General features: G+C 42.6%; 1 protein-coding gene across 1 annotated transcript in view; it reads right to left on the reverse strand.

The window, feature by feature from the left end:
• LOC126284050 (N-acetylglucosaminyl-phosphatidylinositol de-N-acetylase-like) overlaps positions 1-19,280 on the reverse strand; it is a 94,741-nt gene that overhangs the window by 23,091 nt on the left and 52,370 nt on the right. The window contains exons 3-4 of the mRNA XM_049982632.1: positions 1,008-1,104; positions 754-853 (exon numbers count right to left, since the gene is read on the reverse strand). Of these exons, the coding sequence (XP_049838589.1) occupies positions 754-853; positions 1,008-1,104 (197 nt within the window). The remainder of the gene's footprint in view (positions 1-753; positions 854-1,007; positions 1,105-19,280) is intronic.

The following is a 19,280-nucleotide window of genomic DNA, read 5'->3' on the forward strand; positions in this document are numbered from 1 at the left end:
GCCTCAGCACAACTAATCCATGGTTTCAAAAACTGAAGGACACCCGGTTCTCACAATTCCTGTGGCTGTGACAGGAGTCAGTCCTCCACTCTGTCCTTCAATTTGCTGTCCAAATTGAAATGCTTCTGTCTGAGATCCTGTTTAAGGGTGCATGCTCAAGCTGCTCCCACTTGAACTTGGCCATTATGCTTCATGTGACCTGGAAGACAGGTAGACACGCGCTATCATGGAACAGAATCACTCCCTCCTTGAGCAGTCCAGGCCATTTGCTCTTGATGGAGATGCGTAGGCTACAGAGTGTCTCAAAGTACAGTTCTTCCGCACTTGAGAAATTCAATGAATATCAGTGCGCCGGCATAGAAAAAAACAGTGAGCACCACATCGCCTTCTGAGGGCACATCTTTGAATGTTTTAGTGGGAGATGATGATGTTTGCTTCCATTGTATGCTGTTCCTAGTCGTTCACTACATTATCCCAAAGTGGCATATGCAAATTTCAACTGGTTTGGTTGTTGTGATATTTCATACCTTTCCATTTGAACACTCCTTACGCAATAAGGAACCATACTGAAACGCAGCTGACAAGATTAGCAAAACTGTTAAAAAGTAAACCATAATAAAAATTGAGTCTGTATTCTTTTAAAATTGTTAGGACGGATAACCATTAAGGTATGGAGAAGAAATATTTCTATTTGTGCATTATCTGTCTTGTTAAGTGCTTAAAAATTTAAAAAAAATAGAAACATTTACTTACAAAGAGGCAGTTTTTTCTCCAGACAAAGGTACGCTGTCGCGTAAAATAGAGATATATGATTCTGATGTCGACTCACACCAACTTTATCAAATGTTATCACCTGCCAACAAATAACGAGGTCTTTCTTAACGCGTCTGAAGTCATTTCAACACCTGTATTAGAAATACAAAATGCAAATAACAAATGAGATTCAAGAAAAGAGAAGACTAATTTTATTTGCTATCAATTATTTGTTCATTTATAGTGTTACTTACAGTATCAATGGACAGTGATTCAATGTGATTAAGTATTATATTTGCAACTACATCCTCACGCCACCGCAAGTGTGGGTCATCTGGCATATCGTCACTCCTGTTAGATCAAATAAAGGGAAATTAAGTTACTATGCAAAAATGAAATTACCATATGTGTTGCTTACCAGAAATGAAATACTGTTCGCATCAAGTGCACCATAAACAGAGTGCCCCACAATTACAGTAAAATCAATGTGACTTAAAATTAAAAGTTAATAAAATCTACTCCACTTTTATGAGGGCCATACTGAAAATCACGAGTAACCCATTGTTAAAATTCCACTTTCAACAATGTAACAAAAATGACTGCAGGATTGTAATGTGCTGACTTTACATCACATTTTGCCACACTGTCTATCATGTGACCACAAAATGGCTTACATCAATATTTCATTTCAACAAGGTGCTGTCATTGAATTCTTTGCTAAACATGGAAAATGTGCTGCTGAAATTCACCTCAGACTCCATCATGCCTATGGAGAGTCTTCATGGGTGACAACAGAATTAGAAGAGGTGATACATTTCACATATGGAAATAAGTATCCAAAATGAGCCTTGCAATAGGAGCTTTGTACTATGATGCAGTGCAGTGTAAAGAATGATTTAAGGATTAGGTTCTTGAAAAGTCTGTGCTTGCTGGGTTCCACGTTTACTGACTGAAAACAATGTACTTCAGAGAAGATTTCAAAATGGAGGTGATGAGTTTTGGTGAGTATCGTGACAGCCTAAAACGAAGTACCACAGTACAAACGGTACCATTGAGAGTTGCCATTAACGAAAAAAGCAAAGACAGTTCCATCTGCTGGGAAAGTTATGGGCACCGTCTTCTGGGATCAAAAGGTTGCATTCTGATTGAGTTTCTTGAATCTGGACAAAACATAAATGCCACCTGCTATATCCGGACATTTTTGAAGCTCCATCAAGCATTGTACAATAAACATTCTGGAAAAAGGATTGCCCCACAGCAGGATAACATGTGTCCTCATACTGTTCATGAAAGTGTTGAGACGTGAGGCCAACACTATGAGGCCACAGAGGATGTTCGGCAAGCAATGTGTCAGTGTCTTTGAAAGCTGAATCGGAGTGCTATCATAAAGGTAAACTTGAAATGGGCAAAGTATTTATATTAGATGACACACTTGAATTGAATAAAAAATGAAGATTACAAATTTTAAAAATATTTGCTCAGTACTTGCAATACAGCCTTCATAGTTCCAGTGCCTAATTACACAACACGTTGAAAGCCAACATTTTATGTTAGATTTAACTGTGACTATTAACATAAACATAATTTCTGTGAATATTGCTTTCAGGCCGATAAGCTCATTCACAGTCACTGCTCTTATCAACTGGACAATTTACGCACAGTTCATGGACTTCCTTTGCAGATTCAATTCTGACAGTACATCTCCTACTTTCCATAGCAGAGTCAAAAATTCATTCTGCAAACAACTCTTACACTGTGACTAATCCAGTCTGACAGGAGTCACAGCCTAGCAATCCATATTTCAGATGACTGTGACTGCTCCTACATCAGAGATCAGAAATGGAGCAAATATGAGTCTAGTGTTGAGGGCTGCACACCTTACAAATCAAGGCACCGCTGTTACATCAGTACTTTATTGGTTTACTTCCTTCCCATTGCAGTTCCGTGACTACAGTGAGAATGGCAGGTCTGCGATCGCTTCCTACTGGACAACTTATTCTCTCTTAATAAAGTGTCCCCCTAAGAAACAAAGTTTGAGGTGCTGTCTTTCACTGTTACTGAAACTGAGCCAGTGGGCCTTGCTTCACTTGTTGTGGGAAAACTTGTTTTGTCCGATGTCAAGAGGCGGCAAACACAAAAGGGTAGGGGTCTATTAAATGTTGGCAGTTCAAATGTATAGTGAATAATGGTACCCCTTAGGGGAATGACAGCAAGTGACAGGAAAGGACGCCAGGTGCACTCAGTGTACATGCCTGGGGACCTATTTCAATATGTTCAAGAGGCTATTCCAGTAGCCAGTGAGGGAACAGTATGCAACCAACTGCAGATTTTGGCGCACGGTGGAACAAATGATGCCTGTCGTCTGGGCTCTGAAGTCATTCTTGTGTCATGAAACAGACTGGCAGAGAAGACTGAGAAGACCAGCCTTGCGCATGGAGTTTCAACGAAGCTCACACTTTGCAGCATTGTCCCCAGAACTGATTGTGGCCCTTTTGTTCTGAGTTGAGTGGAAGAACTGAACCAGACACTGGACTCACATTCGGGAGGACGATGGTTCAATCCCGCATCCGGCCATTCTGATTTAGGCTTTCCGTGATTTCCCTAAATCACTCCAGGCAAATGCCAGGATGGTTCCTTTGAAAGGGCATGGCCGACTTCCTTCTCTAATCCAATGAGACCGATGACCTCGCTGTCTGGTCTCCTTGCCCAAAAACAACCCAACCAACCAACTGAACCAGAGACTTCGAAAGTTCTGTGGCAAGTTAGGCAGCAACTTCCTGGACATGCATCGTAGGGTAGACAACTGTAGGTCAGGAGTGCACTACACACCAGAAGCTGCTACTCAGATAGCTGACTGTGTGTACGGTGCACACAAGGGTGTTTCAGATCAGGCAGCTCTCTATCCAACCCAGCTAATGGTAGCTGTATGAAACCCAGAAGTATCAGTGTAAAAGCAAAAGAAATGTCTCCCACCCCGAGTATTAAAATCCTAATGGTAAACTGCTGAAGCATTTGCAGCAAAGTGCCAGAGTTTGAAGTGCTCATAAAAAGCAGTGAAGCTCACATAATACTAGGTACAGACAGCTGGTTAAAACTTGAAATTAGCAGTGAGATTTTTGGGAGAAATTTAAGTGTATATGAAAAGGATAAGCAAATGGGAAATGGAGGTGGCTTATTTGTTGCAGTAGACAAAAATACACAGAGACAGAAATTGAAGCTGCAAGTGAGATTGTTGGGATAGACTCAGTAGCAGGGGGGGGGGGGGGGGGGGGGGGCATAAAATGATTATTGGATCCTCTATTGCCCACCAGACTCATCTCCTGTTATAACTAGAAACTTCAGTTCACTTATACGTTAAGTACATAGTGTAATCATTGGTGAAGGCTTTAAACATGCAACAATTAATTGGGAAAAAGTTTTGTTAGTGGTGGGTCTGATAAGACATCCTGTGAAGCTTTACTAAATACCTTCCCTGAAAACTACCTAGAACATACACTTAGGAACACCACTCATGATGGAAATATATTGAATCTAATGGGAACAAACAGACCTAACCTCTTTGAGGATCTCCACATCAAAACTGGTATCAGTGACCATGACACGAATTGTGGCAACAAAGATTACCAAAGTACAAAGGACTACTAAAACAATCAAAGATGTGTGTGTTCAGTGAACTTGATAAAAATATGAGTAATGTCATATCTCAATGAAGAACCTGATACTTTCAGCACAGGGCAGGAGCATTTAGAGGAATTCTGGCTCAAGTTTAAAATAATATTGGAGCACATACTGGGCAGATAATTACACCGTAGAACAGTTCGTAAAGGGAGAAAACTTCCATGGCATACAGTCACTGTAAAGAACCAACTAAATAAAGAGAGATTACTGCATTGTTGTTGTTGTTGTTGTCTTCAGTCCTGAGACTGGTTTGATGCAGCTCTCCATGCTACTCTATCCTGTGCAAGCTGCTTCATCTCCCAGTACCTACTGCAACCTACATCCTTCTGAATCTGCTTAGTGTACTCATCTCTCGGTCTCCCTCTACGATTTTTACCCTCCACGCTGCCCTCCAATGCTAAATTTGTGATCCCTTGATGCCTCAAAACATGTCCTACCAACCGATCCCTTCTTCTAGTCAAGTTGTGCCACAAACTTCTCTTCTCCCCAATCCTATTCAATACCTCCTCATTAGTTACGTGATCTATCCACCTTATCTTCAGTATTCTTCTGTAGCACCACATTTCGAAAGCTTCTATTCTCTTCTTCTCCAAACTAGTTATCGTCCATGTTTCACTTCCATACATGGCTACACTCCAAACAAATACTTTCAGAAAAGACTTCCTGATACATAAATCTATATTCGATGTTAACAAATTTCTCTTCTTCAGAAACGCTTTCCTTGCCATTGCCAGTCTACATTTTATATCCTCTCTACTTCGACCATCATCAGTTATTTTACTTCCTAAATAGCAAAACTCCTTTACTACTTTAAGTGTCTCATTTCCTAATCTAATTCCCTCAGCATCACCCGATTTAATTTGACTACATTCCATTATCCTCGTTTTGCTTTTGTTAATGTTCATCTTATATCCTCCTTTCAAGACACTGTCCATTCCGTTCAACTGCTCTTCCAAGTCCTTTGCCGTCTCTGACAGAATTACAATGTCATCGGCGAACCTCAAAGTTTTTACTTCGTCTCCATGAATTGTAATACCTACTCCAAATTTTTCTTTTGTTTCCTTTACTGCTTGCTCAATATACAGATTGAATAACATCGGGGAGAGGCTACAACCCTGTCTCACTCCTTTCCCAACCACTGCTTCCCTTTCATGCCCCTCGACTCTTATTACTGCCATCTGGTTTCTGTACAAATTATAAATAGCCTTTCGCTCCCTGTATTTTACCCCTGCCACCTTTAGAATTTGAAAAAGAGTATTCCAGTCAGTATTGTCAAAAGCTTTCTCTAAGTCTACAAATGCTAGAAACGTAGGTTTGCCTTTTCTTAATCTTTCTTCTAAGATAAGTCGTAAGGTCAGTATTGCCTCACGTGTTTCAACATTTCGACGGAATCCAAACTGATCCTCCCCGAGGTCTGCATCTACCAGTTTTTCCATTCGTCTGTAAAGAATTCGCGTTAGTATTTTGCAGCCGTGGCTTATTAAACTGATAGTTCGGTAATTTTCACATCTGTCAGCACCTGCTTTCTTTGGGATTGGAATTATTATATTCTTCTTGAAGTCTGAGGGTATTTCGCCTGTCTCATACATCTTGCTCACCAGCTGGTAGAGTTTTGTCATGACTGGCTCTCCCAAGGCCGTCAGTAGTTCTAATGGAATGTTGTCTACTCCGGGGGCCTTGTTTCGACTCAGGTCTTTCAGTGCTCTGTCAAACTCTTCACGCAGTATCGTATCTCGCATTTCATCTTCATCTACATCCTCTTCCACTTCCATAATATTGTCCTCAAGTACATCGCCCTTGTATAGACCCTCTACATACTCCTTCCACCTTTCTGCATTCCCTTCTTTGCTTAGAACTGGGTCTCCATCTGAGCTCTTGATGTTCATACAAGTGGTTCTCTTATCTCCAAAGGTCTCTTTAATTTTCCTGTAGGCAGTATTTATCTTACCCCTAGTGAGATAAGCCTCTACATCCTTACATTTGTCCTCTAGCCATTTCTGCTTAGCCATTTTGCATTTCCTGTCGATCTCATTTTTGAGACGTTTGTATTCCTTTTTGCCTGCTTCATTTACTGCATTTTTATATTTTCTCCTTTCATCAATTAAATTCAATATTTCTTCTGTTACCCAAGGATTTCTAGCAGCCCTCGTCTTTGTACCTACTTTATCCTCTGCTGCCTTCACTACTACATCCCTCAGAGCTACCCATTCTTCTTCTACTGTATTTCTTTCCCCTATTCCTGTCAATTGTTCCCTTATGCTCTCTCTGAAACTCTGTACAACCTCTGGTTCTTTCAGTTTATCCAGGTCCCATCTCCTTAATTTCCCACATTTTTGCAGTTTCTTCAGTTTTAATCTACAGGTCATAACCAATAGATTGTGGTCAAGAGTCCACATCTGCCCCTGGAAATGTCTTACAACTTAAAACCTGGTTCCTAAATCTCTGTCTTACCATTATATAATCTATCTGATACCTTTTAGTATCTCCAGGGTTCTTCCACGTATACAACCTTCTTTCATGATTCTTAAACCAAGTGTTAGATATGATTAAGTTGTGCTCTGTTCAAAATTCTACTAGGCGGCTTCCTCTTTCATTTCTTAGCCCCAATCCATATTCACCTACTATGTTTCCTTCTCTCCCTTTTCCTACACTCGAATTCCAGTCACCCATTACTATTAAATTTTCGTCTCCCTTCACTATCTGAATAATTTCTTTTATTTCATCGTACATTTCTTCAATTTCTTCATCATCTGCAGAGCTTGTTGGCATATAAACTTGTACTACTGTAGTAGGTGTGGGCTTCGTATCTATCTTGGCCACAATAATGCGTTCACTATGCTGTTTGTAGTAGCTTACCCGCATTCCTATTTTCCTATTCATTATTAAACCTACTCCTGCATTACCCCTATTTGATTTTGTGTTTATAACCCTGTAGTCACCTGACCAGAAGTCTTGTTCCTCCTGCCACCGAACCTCACTAATTCCCACTATATCTAACTTTAACCTATCCATTTCCCTTTTTAAATTTTCTAACCTACCTGCCCGATTAAGGGATCTGACATTCCACGCTCCGATCCGTAGAATGCCAGTTTTCTTTCTCCTGATAACGACATCCTCCTGAGTAGTCCCCGCCCGGAGATCCGAATGGGGGACTATTTTACCTCCGGAATATTTTACCCAAGAGGATGCCATCATCATTTAATCATACAGTAAAGCTGCATGTCCTCGGGAAAAATTACGGCTGTAGTTTCTCCTTGCTTTCAGCCGTTCGCAGTACCAGCACAGCAAGGCCGTTTTGGTTAATGTTGCAAGGCCAGATCAGTCAATCATCCAGACTGTTGCCCCTGCAACTACTGAAAAGGCTGCTGCCCCTCTTCAGGAACCACACGTTTGTCTGGCCTCTCAACAGATACCCTTCCGTTGTGGTTGCACCTACGGTACGGCCATCTGTATCGCTGAGGCACGCAAGCCTCCCCACCAACGGCAAGGTCCATGGTTCATGGGGGGAGGAGATTACTGCATAATAGGTGTAAAACAAAGCATCGGACTATAGACAGAGAGATGCTAAATGATACGCATTTGATTGTCAAGGGGGCAATGCTTGATGCCTTCAATGACTACCATAGGAGAATGTTGTCAAATGACATTTCACAAAATCCAAAGAAATCCTTGTCGTATGTGAAGGCTGTTAGTAGCACCAAAGTTAGCGTCCAGTCTCTAGCGAATGAGACAGAACTGGATCTGAGGGTACCAAAACAAAAGCTGAAGTGCTTAACTCAGTTTTCAAATGTTCCTTTACAAAGGAAAACAACGGATTATTGCCCCAATGTAATCTTTGTACCCCCAAAAAGATGAATGAAATGAGTATTAATGTCACTGGTGTTGACAAACAGCTGAAATCTTTGAAATTGAACAAAGCTTCAGGGTACGATGGAATATCTATCAGATTCTATCCTGAATTTGTGGCTGAGTTAGCCCCCTTCACACTATAATCTATCATACAACCTTCGAACAATGCCCAGTTCTTGGAAAAAGGCACAGGTCACACCTGTCTAAAAGAGGTGTCATAAAAGTGACCTACAAAACTACCGTCTAATAGCCTTGACATTGATTTCTTGTAGAATCTTGAACACATTTTGAGCTCAAACATAATGAGGTATCTTGAACAGAATTACTCTCACAATGCCAACCAGCATGGACTTCAAAAACATCAATCATGTGAAACTTAACTCGCACTATTCTCACATGATATACCGAAAGCTTTGAATCAAGGTGATGACCAGGTATATGGAGTGTTTCTCGATTTCCAAAAAGCATTTGACTCAGAACCTCACCTATGCTATAAGCATGATCATATGGGGTATCAACTGAAATTTGTTACTGGATTGAGGACTTTTTGGTAGGGAGGACACTGCATGTTATCTTGGATGGAGAAGCATCATCAGATTTTAAAGGAGCTTTGGATGTGCCCCAAGAAAGTGTGTTGGGATGCTTGCTGTTCATGTTGTATATTAACGACCTTGTAGACAATATTAATAGTAAGATCAGGCTTTCTGCAGATGATGCAGTTATCTATAATTAAGTAATATCTGAGAGAAGCTGTATAAATATTCAGTAAGATCTTGATAAGATTTCAAAGTGGTGCACAGATTGTCAACTTGCTCTAAATGTTCAAAAATGTAAAATTTTGCACTTCACACACACACACACACACACACACACACACACACACACACACAAAAACAAAAAAAACATAGTATCCTATAACTACAATATCAGCGAGTAACTGTTGGACTAGCCGATTCATACATGTACCTGGATGTACCACTTTGTAGGGATATGAAACTGAATGGTCACATAAGTTCAGCCATTAGCAAAGCATGTGGTAGGCTACACTTTATTGGTAGAATACTGAGGAAGTGCAACCAGTCTACAAAGGAGAATGCTTACAAATCACTCAAGCGACCCATCCTAGAACATTCATTTAGTGTTTGGGACCCATACCTAACAGGACTAATGGGGGATAGTGAATGTATACAGAGAAGGGCAGCACTAATGGTCACAGTTTTGTTTAATCCATGGGAGAGTGTCACAGAAATACAGAAGGAACTGAAATGGCCAAATCTTGAAGACAGACAAACTATCCTGAGAAAATTCTATTAACAAAGTTTCAAGAACTGGCTTTAAATTATTACACTAGGGATATACGACAACCTCATATGTGTCGCTCACACAGGAATGACAGGGATAAGATTAGAATAATTAATGCGTGCACAAAGGCATTCAAATAATCTTTCTTCCCAAGCTTCATACATAAATGGAACAGGAAGAAACCCTAATGAATGGTACTATGGGATGTACCCTCCGCCATGCACCTCACGCTGGTTTGCAGATATAGATGTAGATGATCTACGAGTACATGCAAATGTAAGACAATTCGTGACTTAGTACTAGAGTTACCCAAAAACACGCCTTATCTTTGTCCAGACTTGGGAAGGTGATGTATGGCACCCAATGGTCGACACGTACCTCCCCCAACTCACCTGTTTCTGTCCTTTTATAAACTAGTGAATGCGGGCACGGAGCCGCTTAAATGCTATTAGATGATATAGGGAAGGGTGCCACTTGTGACGCTGTAGAGCTCACCGACACTCTTTAATTGCCTCAACGACTTCCGGCAACCACCAACGGACTATGTTTTGCCAGGGGCACACTGAAGAACGAGGGATCGCGTTTTCCGCCGCAGAAACGCTCACACACAACATTGACAGCACCATGTGGGGAAGATTCAACAGTGACAGCAGAGGTGAAGGCTTTGCAGTCTACCTTATTTAAAGCCCATATGGGTACGTGTCCCTGGGCATGATGTCTGGGGAGTGACAGGAAGATGGGAAAGCAGTCACTACCACACAGGTCATCATGTGCTCTACAGTGGATAGATGGGAGAAGGCCTGGACTGAAAACCGAGAGATCAATGGCCGAATATGTGCCATATGCCACAGTGAAATGTGTGGGGGCACCTGTATTTAAGAGGGAGAGGTCAAGTTGTGACAGTAAATTTTCGACCTCCCTACCTCGGCCAGGAAACAGGTTCACTACATACTCAGTTCAGGACATAGACGCAAACTCCACCTAACACTATTATAGTCACTAGGCTCCTGTAATATCCCTTATAGCAGTAGAGGGCAGGGGTCCACATTGCCGGGAACCAGGTTTCCTGGAGGGCAATGGAGAAAGCAGGTGTAAGGATTAACGGTTGCTGTAGCTCAGCCACGTGGTGGAAAAAACTGCCACAATTCCACTGGAGGATTACGTGATGGGAAGGCATGAAATACTCAATGAGGCAGTCTATGCCTCAAGGTCACCCGCTGCCACCAGATGAGTACCTGTGCAATTGACATCCATTGTGCCTGAGGGCCCAGTGAGATCCAGGTCCTCAGCAGATGCCAGAATCTCCAGCTCATCCTCAGACACAGAGCTTGTAGGAAGTAGTGGTGCCATCGCAGTGCCTTGGTTCTTGGTGTTCTTTTTCTTTTTAGTTTTCTCTCACTGCTCCTTAGGTTTGTCCAACTATGGGGGGGAGGGGAGGGGGGGGCTTCACAGGGACTGAGAAGGACCATGAAGCCCTATGACCAGCTACGTGTGGTTGCTTCAGCCACTGGTTGGTGTCAGTTTTGTCAATGGTAGGAACCTGGGAAGGGAGTGACCCAAGGGATCCCTTCCTGGCGACAGGGGCCAATGAAGACTTACGCTTCTCCAGCTGACAAGTGGGGACTGACATCCCTGATGGTTGGGGGTGGGGGGGTGTCTCGCTCCTGAAGTAGGTTGTGCAGGATCAACAGGGAAGGGAATTGCCGTCCCTTGACCCCCCCCCCCCCCCCCCCAATCCCCACCAAGGGGGTAAGTGGAGTCTGACAGCTCTGAGAGCCAACTGTATGTAGCGGAATGGAAGACGGTAGAACCATTACAGTAGCGGCGGCAAAGACTGACGTCATAAGCACAGGATGTAGCCTCTCATATTTTCTCTTAATCTCAGTGTATGATGTCAGTCGGTCCAGGGTCTTGTACTCCATTATTTTTCTTTCTTTCTGGAGAATTCTGCAGTCTGGCGAGCAAGGTGAATGGTGGTCTTCGCAGTTGACACAGATGGGAGGCGGGGCATAGGGAGTATTGGGATGTGAAGGACATCCACTATCTCGACAGGTGATGCTGAAAGTACAGTGAGAAGACACATGGCCTAACTTCCAGCACTTGAAACACCGCATTGGGGGTAGTGGTGTCACCCTTGAAGGCGAAGATGAAGGCACCGGTGGCAAACTGATTATCCCTTAGACACCGGTGGACGGGCCAGGAGAAATGGACACCTTGCCACTCTAAATTGGCGTGCAGCTTATCATCAGACTGCAAAAGAAGGTCCCTGTGAAATATGATACCTTGGACCATATTTAAGACGGAAACAAAACCATCCCTCAGCTTATCACAGGTGAGTAGTGCCTGTGACTGGGCAGAGGATGCTGTTTTGATCAAGACTGACCCTGGCCCCATTTTGGCCTCCACCTCTCCAAACTTGTCCTCTAAATGCTCCACAAAAAACTGATGTTTCATTGACAAGAATAATTCCCTATCAACTTTGGTACATACAAGGTACCGCAGTGAATAAGCTTTGCTGCCATCCTTATGGTGTTCCTCCCATGGTGGGCCCAGAGTGGGAGGGGGTGGAGGAGGTGGAAATGATTTGGGATTATATTTCTAAGCACTGAAGTTAGACCTCAACCACTTAGAGACTGCTGGTGTTTTCCCACCAGCAATAGATGACGTACTACACTTCATAGCGTGTCATCTGCCCTGATGCCACCCACTTCGGGTTGAGGCAATTTCAAGCAAACTTGCTTACCCATATGACTTCCTAACTGAAAAAAAAGAAAAAAAAACTACTGCATGAGTAAAACATCCCTAAGAATGGCTTGAGGATGTGACAAAGCAAGCTGGGATAATTTTAGATCCCCTCTTGTTTTGTTGCCATCTGCCTCCTTAAATTATTCGTTACTTTTAACTGATTACCATTAGTTTACATGAATATAACATGCATTTTCATAAAAGAGAAAGGTTGGCCCTCAGTATTAAAGAATATAACACCTGATCTAATTTTGTGCTTAGTTTTATGTATTTAATTGATTCTCTAATTTATTTTGGTTATTCCTAGTTAGTATCTATCATTATAGGTAGAAATCAGTAATTGTTTCATAACTTAAATTCTATTGTTGACATATAAACAAATATAAGTTCTATAATAATTGCAAACATTTGGAAGACGAAATGCTAGTAATCATAAAGTATCTATTTGGCTCTGTTCCAAAACAGATTAGCAAAACCAGTCCTTCATTAATTCCAAAGTAATTAACAGTTTTGTCTAAAGTATTGTTTGCATGATGATATTTGTTACTTTTATTATTTAAACAAATAATTTGACCTCACTTTTGCAATAGAAGAAATGGTTAAAAAGGCACAATTTTCTATGTATTCAGTTAATTTAATGAGTTAAGTTTTAATTGTAATTTCTGTAAATTTATCTTCAAACAATGTCTAGTTTCAGCACCAATTATTGCGATGATATATATAAGGGCCCATTTTTTGGTCACATGTTAGTCAGTCCATGACTGAGTTTCAGACGATTAACCTGAGCTGGTTAGAACAGCAACAATGCTTCACCTTAACTGTGGAACAAAAACAATTAGGCTGTGTGTAAAAACAGTGACAGTATTTGCTCCATACGTACCTGATTATTCTTAAAGAACTGTGAACTTTGTGGTTAGGTTTTACTGCTCGTAGTTGTTCAAGAGTAAACTATCATAGCAGTATATGGAGTTTTGCGTGCAAACTATTAATGAGGCACTGGCCATATAACTGTGTATTATTGGGGGAGGGGGGGGGGGGGGTGTTTGTGAACAGTGAAATTAAAGTACTGTGACACACAACTGTGCATCAGTCAGATACACAATTTACAGTAGTTAGTGCCAGAATCCACAACCCATATTTTTCAGCCAGTGTAGAAATGCAGTACATTGACACTGAAGACAACCAACGAAACAAATAAAAGCAGGTGGAACCACTACAAGGATACCGAGGAATTGACATGGAAAATTAAGGGATAATACTGATACTAGTATTGAATCTACAGTGTTTTTGGTCCACTGGCCTGAGTGCCAACAGTATCAATGACATTTCACTCCTTGAGGTAATAGTGATGGCGAGAAACAGACGATGTGTAAAAGTAACTGAAAATGTGTGATATTAGTGTCAAATCCATAGTTTCAGGTTCAGTATCCTCATAGGTGACAGCCCTGATGAGAGTTCACCTCTAATGGCATGGTTGGGGATGGAAGAGTGTGAAATCTACCATATTTACCTGATTATAAAACAAGGTTTTTCCCAAATTTGTCATCTGAAAACACAGGGCCGTCTTATCCAGATTAAACTACTGCTGCTGAAGTTAACATTTTTACGTTGTTTAATAACAGTAAATAGGGGTAGCCTTACATTTTTAGAAGAAGCTTTGACTATTGAGGTCAGGCACAGATTTATTTTGAAGAATTTGGAATGGCAAGACTGAACAACCAATACTCGCATTTGAACAGGCTCATGATTTCCCAATACACCTAAGCACTCGATACCGTACTGATGTTTGAACAATAATAACATTTGAATAGCACGGCACAAGTGCAAGGAATACGTGAAAAACTATGAACTATCTAGGACAACGATCTATTGCTCTGCTTAAAATTTGACAGTTTAGTGAAACACAGGAGGAAATAGCACTAAATTCTATCATCATATGAAATGTTGTATTTAGACAGGTTTGCAATAAAAGTTCTCATACATTTATGGATACCATGTACAAACATTAACGCTGCTGTTTAAGTAAAGATAACATTTAAAAGTGGAAATGTCCTTCAAAAAACATTACTTGATTCTGAACCCAAATAAATATTTTATTTGATAATAAAAGACTAATGATTTAGTAAGTGGGTTGCAAATGAGAAATTCAGTCGTCACTATTCACATATTAGAATGGTGGGTTAAAATATTAGCAGCATGTAATCAGATTTAGATCATCATCATGATATTTGAATAAAACACTAAGGAAAATTAATCCAGAATGAAATGTCTAACAAACAAAGCCATTAATACTAAACTGATTGTAGTTCCCATCATGAGAATAAATTACAGCAGCAAGGCCTGTTGTGAGATAGTACCAACAGACAATCGGTAGATCACGGGATGAGTGAAAGTTCAAGAACTGGAGTGAATCAAAATTGTGATATTTTATTTATGCACTAGTTCCTGTCATTACATACGACTTTCATCCTGGAAGAGATTTGAAATGCCTTTTTCACAGTTGCTCATGCACTCCACTATGAAAGTTTTTTGGGGGGAACAGTGATACCAGTTTACCTGAGAAGTAGAGGGAGTGGGGAGCGGGAATAGGGAATCAGCAGCAAATTATATAATACTGCCAATCATGGGAATCTATAAAACGTATGTTGCAATACCACAGAAGGAAAGTTGCTACTCACCATATAGTGGAGATGCCGAGTCACGATAGGCACAACAAAAAGATTCACACAATTACAGCTTTAGGCCATTAAGGCCTTTGTCAGCAGTAGACACACACTCACACGCACTCACACAAACGCTACTTGCACACAAGTCTGCACTTTCAGAGAACTGAAACCACAGTGCGAGTAGCATCACCAGTGCATGATGGCAGTGGTGACTGAGTGGTGGTGGTGGTGGTGGTGGTGGTGGTGGTGGTGTGGTGGTGGTGGTGGTGGTGGTTAGTGTTTAACGTCCCGTCGACAACGAGGTCATTAGAGACGGAGCGCAAGCTCGGGTGAGGGAATGATGGGGAAGGAAATTGGCCGTGCCCTTTCAAAGGAACCATCTCGGCATTTGCCTGAAATGATTTAGGGAAATCACGGAAAACCTGAATCAGGATGGCCGGAGACGGGATTGAACCGTCGTCCTCCCGAATGCGAGTCCAGTGTGCTAACCACTGCGCCACCTCGCTCGGTTGACTGAGTGGTGGTAAGGGGGAGGTTGGGGTGGGGAGGGGGAGGGATAGTATGGTGGGAGTGGCAGACAGTGAACTGTTGCAGTTTAGACAGAGGGCAGGAGAGAAGGTGTGGAGGGGGAAGGGGGTGAGTAGCGGAAAGGAGAGAAATAAAAAGAAATTAAAAGACTGGGTGTGGCAATGAAATGACAGCTGTGTAGTGCTGGAATGGGAACAGGGAGGGGGTTGGATGGGTGAGGACAGTGACTAACGAATGTTGAGGCTAGGAGGGTTACAGGAACGTAGGATGCCTTGCAGGGAAAGTTGCCACCTGCGCAGTTCAGAAAGGATGGTGTTTGTGGGAAGGATCCATATGGCACAGGCTGTGAAGCAGTCATTTAGATGAGGGATGTCATGTTTGGCAGCATGTTCGGCAACAGGGTGGTCCACTTGTTTTTTGGCCACACTTTGTCAGTGGCCATTCATGCAGACAGACAGCTTGTTGGTTGTTATGCCTACATAGAATGCAGCACAGAGGTTGCAGCTTAGCTTGTAAATCACATGACTGGTTTCACAGGTAGCCCTGACTTTGATGGGATGGGTGATGTTAGTGACCGGACTGGAGTAGGTGGTGGTAGGAGGATGTATGGGACAGGTCTTGCATCTAGGTCTATTACAGGGGTATGAGCCATGAGTTAAGGGATTGGGAGCAGGGGTTGTGTAAGGATGGACTGAGTATGTTGTGTAGGTTCGGTGGACGGCGGAATACCACGGTAGGAGGGGTGGGAAGGATAGTGGACAGGACATTTCTCATTTCAGGGCACGATGAGAGGTAATTGAAACCCTGGCGGAGAATGTAATTTAGTTTCTCCAGTCCCAGTCTTTTAATTTCTATTTCTCTCCTTTCCGCTACTCACCCCCTCCCCCTTCCGCACCTTCTCTCCTTCCTGTGTGTATGTGTGTCTACTGCTGACAAAAGCCTTAATGGCCGAAAGCTATAATTGTGTGAATATTTTGTTGTGCCTATCGCGACTCACCATCTCCGCTATATGGTGAGTAGCAACTTTCCTTCTGGTATTGTTACATTTCATCCTGGATTTTCCATTGTTTGATTTTTGCCTCACGGCTTTTCTTCTATCCTAATCCTGTGCTGCTTTCCTTTGTAACTACTTTCTTTTGCATCACTATACTCAATGTCCATCCTTCCTTCTTTTCTTTCCTGTGTTTCTCTTGTTGCTTTACAAACCGCACTGCACGCTCTACTTTTGAGCCACACTGTATCAACTGTCTCGGCCGCACACAACAGATGGCCTCAAGACCACATTGATTGTTGGTGCAGCAACTTATGTCCCACATTAGTCCTGCTGATATAATTAAGCCTATAGCTTCAAACTGATCACACTCCCTGTGTCAGTCCCCGTATTTTTCATGTTATCTCCCGAACTTTTCTGGTGTCACGCAATCTTACACATCTAACTACGAACTCCTCCCCACCCCCACACTTTCTCCGTTCTATCCCTGTTCCCACCCACTCATCCAGTCACAACTGCCGTCGCCCTTCTTTACACTTATCCGCCCTTAAACTTGCTACCCACAGTAATATACATATATCTATTAATGATCAGTTACTCTCTACTTCGACCATTGTGACTTCTCGCCAATTTTAGCGAGTTTTCCCCTTCCACTATCATCGTCTTCCTCAGATGTCATCTCGTTTTTTTTCCCCTTGTGCATCCATTTCATCCTTTTCGTACTTTTGTGGTGTATTTTTGCGTAATTTTTCAGACATAATTCTACCTTCTTACATAATTTTTTGCACCACCATGGATCCTTGCTCTTTCCATCTGCGTCAAAACAGAAAAGTTTCCTTATCCCTAGCCTAGCGTTGTTGCTTGGCTCATGAAATCCCCCCTAATGGCCTTACCATCCAATTACCCATCTCTGGTTGCAACCCTGTCTTCCACAATAACTTTCACCTGTTTAGATTCTGCCAATCCTTAGTCCTCACCATCATAGTCCTGCAGAACCATATTAACCAAGCCCAATCCTCCTTGCAGTACCTTCTCTCCATTCGCAGAATTCTCCTGCTACGCAATCCCAAATTCCTGGAACCCATAACACACAGTGAAACTCTTGCCCTGCAGGAGCTTGAGCAACATTCACAACGCCACCTCAAAAAGCTCTCCATCCTGCTCACTTCATACTCTCACCTCACCCACTGTCCACCACTTCTACAACAACCTCCGAACCTCCCCCATGCCCCCCTCATGGCTGACAAATCCTATCTCGAAGACCTACTACACTTACCCCACCCTCCACAACTCCCTCCCACCACTACACAGAACCCAGAACCTAAACAGACCTGCAAAACAGTTAGAAGCCTTAGTCCTATGGTAATATCAGTCCTTTCCAAAGGCCTCATCTTTTGCCCCTCTCCCAAATTCAACCATGCAGGATTAGTTAAAGACCTTATCTCCTTCTCCTGGTCCCTACAGTCGAAACACTTTTTCACCACCAACCCGACCAATCAGACTCAACCAAAGACCACTATTGAACCTCGACTAACTCCGTTCACTCCTCCATCCAACCGTGATCTCCCCCCCCCCCCCCCCCTCCTCCACCAAACCACTCCCCGTTAACTTTCCAGAATTTCTTAACCTCAAACCTTGCCTCACTGTCATTTCCCAAATCCCTCAACATGCAAACTAATCTTATATCTGCAGAAAGAACCTCAGTCCACCATCTAAAAACTGAACCCGACCTACCTGCAGACAAAGGCTCCACCACCGTTGTTTTGAATCACAAGGATTACGTGGTAGGACTCCATCAGCTGTCAGATACTTCCACCTACATACCATGCCACAGTGATCCCATTCCCGTAATCCAGCAGGATCTCCAGTCACTACTCAAATCCTTAGGCCGATCCCAGAACCTCTCCCCAGAGTCCATCTCTCTACTTACCACTACCACTCCCCTCACTCCTATTTTCTACATGCTTCGTAAAGTCCATAAATCCAACCACCTAGGACGCCCCATTGTGGCCCATTACTGTGCCCCCACTGAGAGAATCTCTGCTCTCATAGACCAACACCTTCAACCTATTACCCGGAACCTATCCTCCTATATAAAAGATACCAACCATTTCCTCGACCAACTCTCCACAGTTCCTGTCCCTTTACCTCACAGTGCCCTGCTCATCACTACTCATGTCACCTCCCTGTACACTAACATTCCTAATGACCATGGCCTTACAGTTATCAAATACTACCTACCAGATGCCAAACCCACAACCTCCTTTCTAGTCTCCATGACCAACTATATCCTTACTCACAATTACTTCTCCTTTGAAGGCATTGCCTACAAACAAATCCACAGATGGCTATGGGCACCCGCAAGGCACCATCCTATGCTAACCTATTCATGGGCCATCTAGAGGAGTCCTTCCTAAAAACCCTGAATCCTAAACCCCTCACCTGGTTTCAGATTCACTGATGACTTCTTTTCTATCTGGATTGAAGGTGAGGACATCTTATTCACATTCCTCCAAAACCTAAACAACTTCTCTCCCAATTGCTTCACCCGGTCCTATTAAATCCAACAAGCCACCTTCCTAGATGTCGTCCTCCACCTCAGAGATGGCTACATCAGTACTTCTGTCCATATCAAACTTACTAACCACCAGCAATACCTCCAATTCGACAGCTGCCACCCATTCCATATCAAGGAGTCCCTTCCGTACAGCCTAGGCAACCGTAGTCGTCGCATCTGCAGCGATGAGCAGTCCTTCTCAAAATACACC

Source organism: Schistocerca gregaria, chromosome 8 (genome assembly GCF_023897955.1).
Source record: "Schistocerca gregaria isolate iqSchGreg1 chromosome 8, iqSchGreg1.2, whole genome shotgun sequence".
NCBI lineage: Eukaryota > Metazoa > Arthropoda > Insecta > Orthoptera > Acrididae > Schistocerca > Schistocerca gregaria.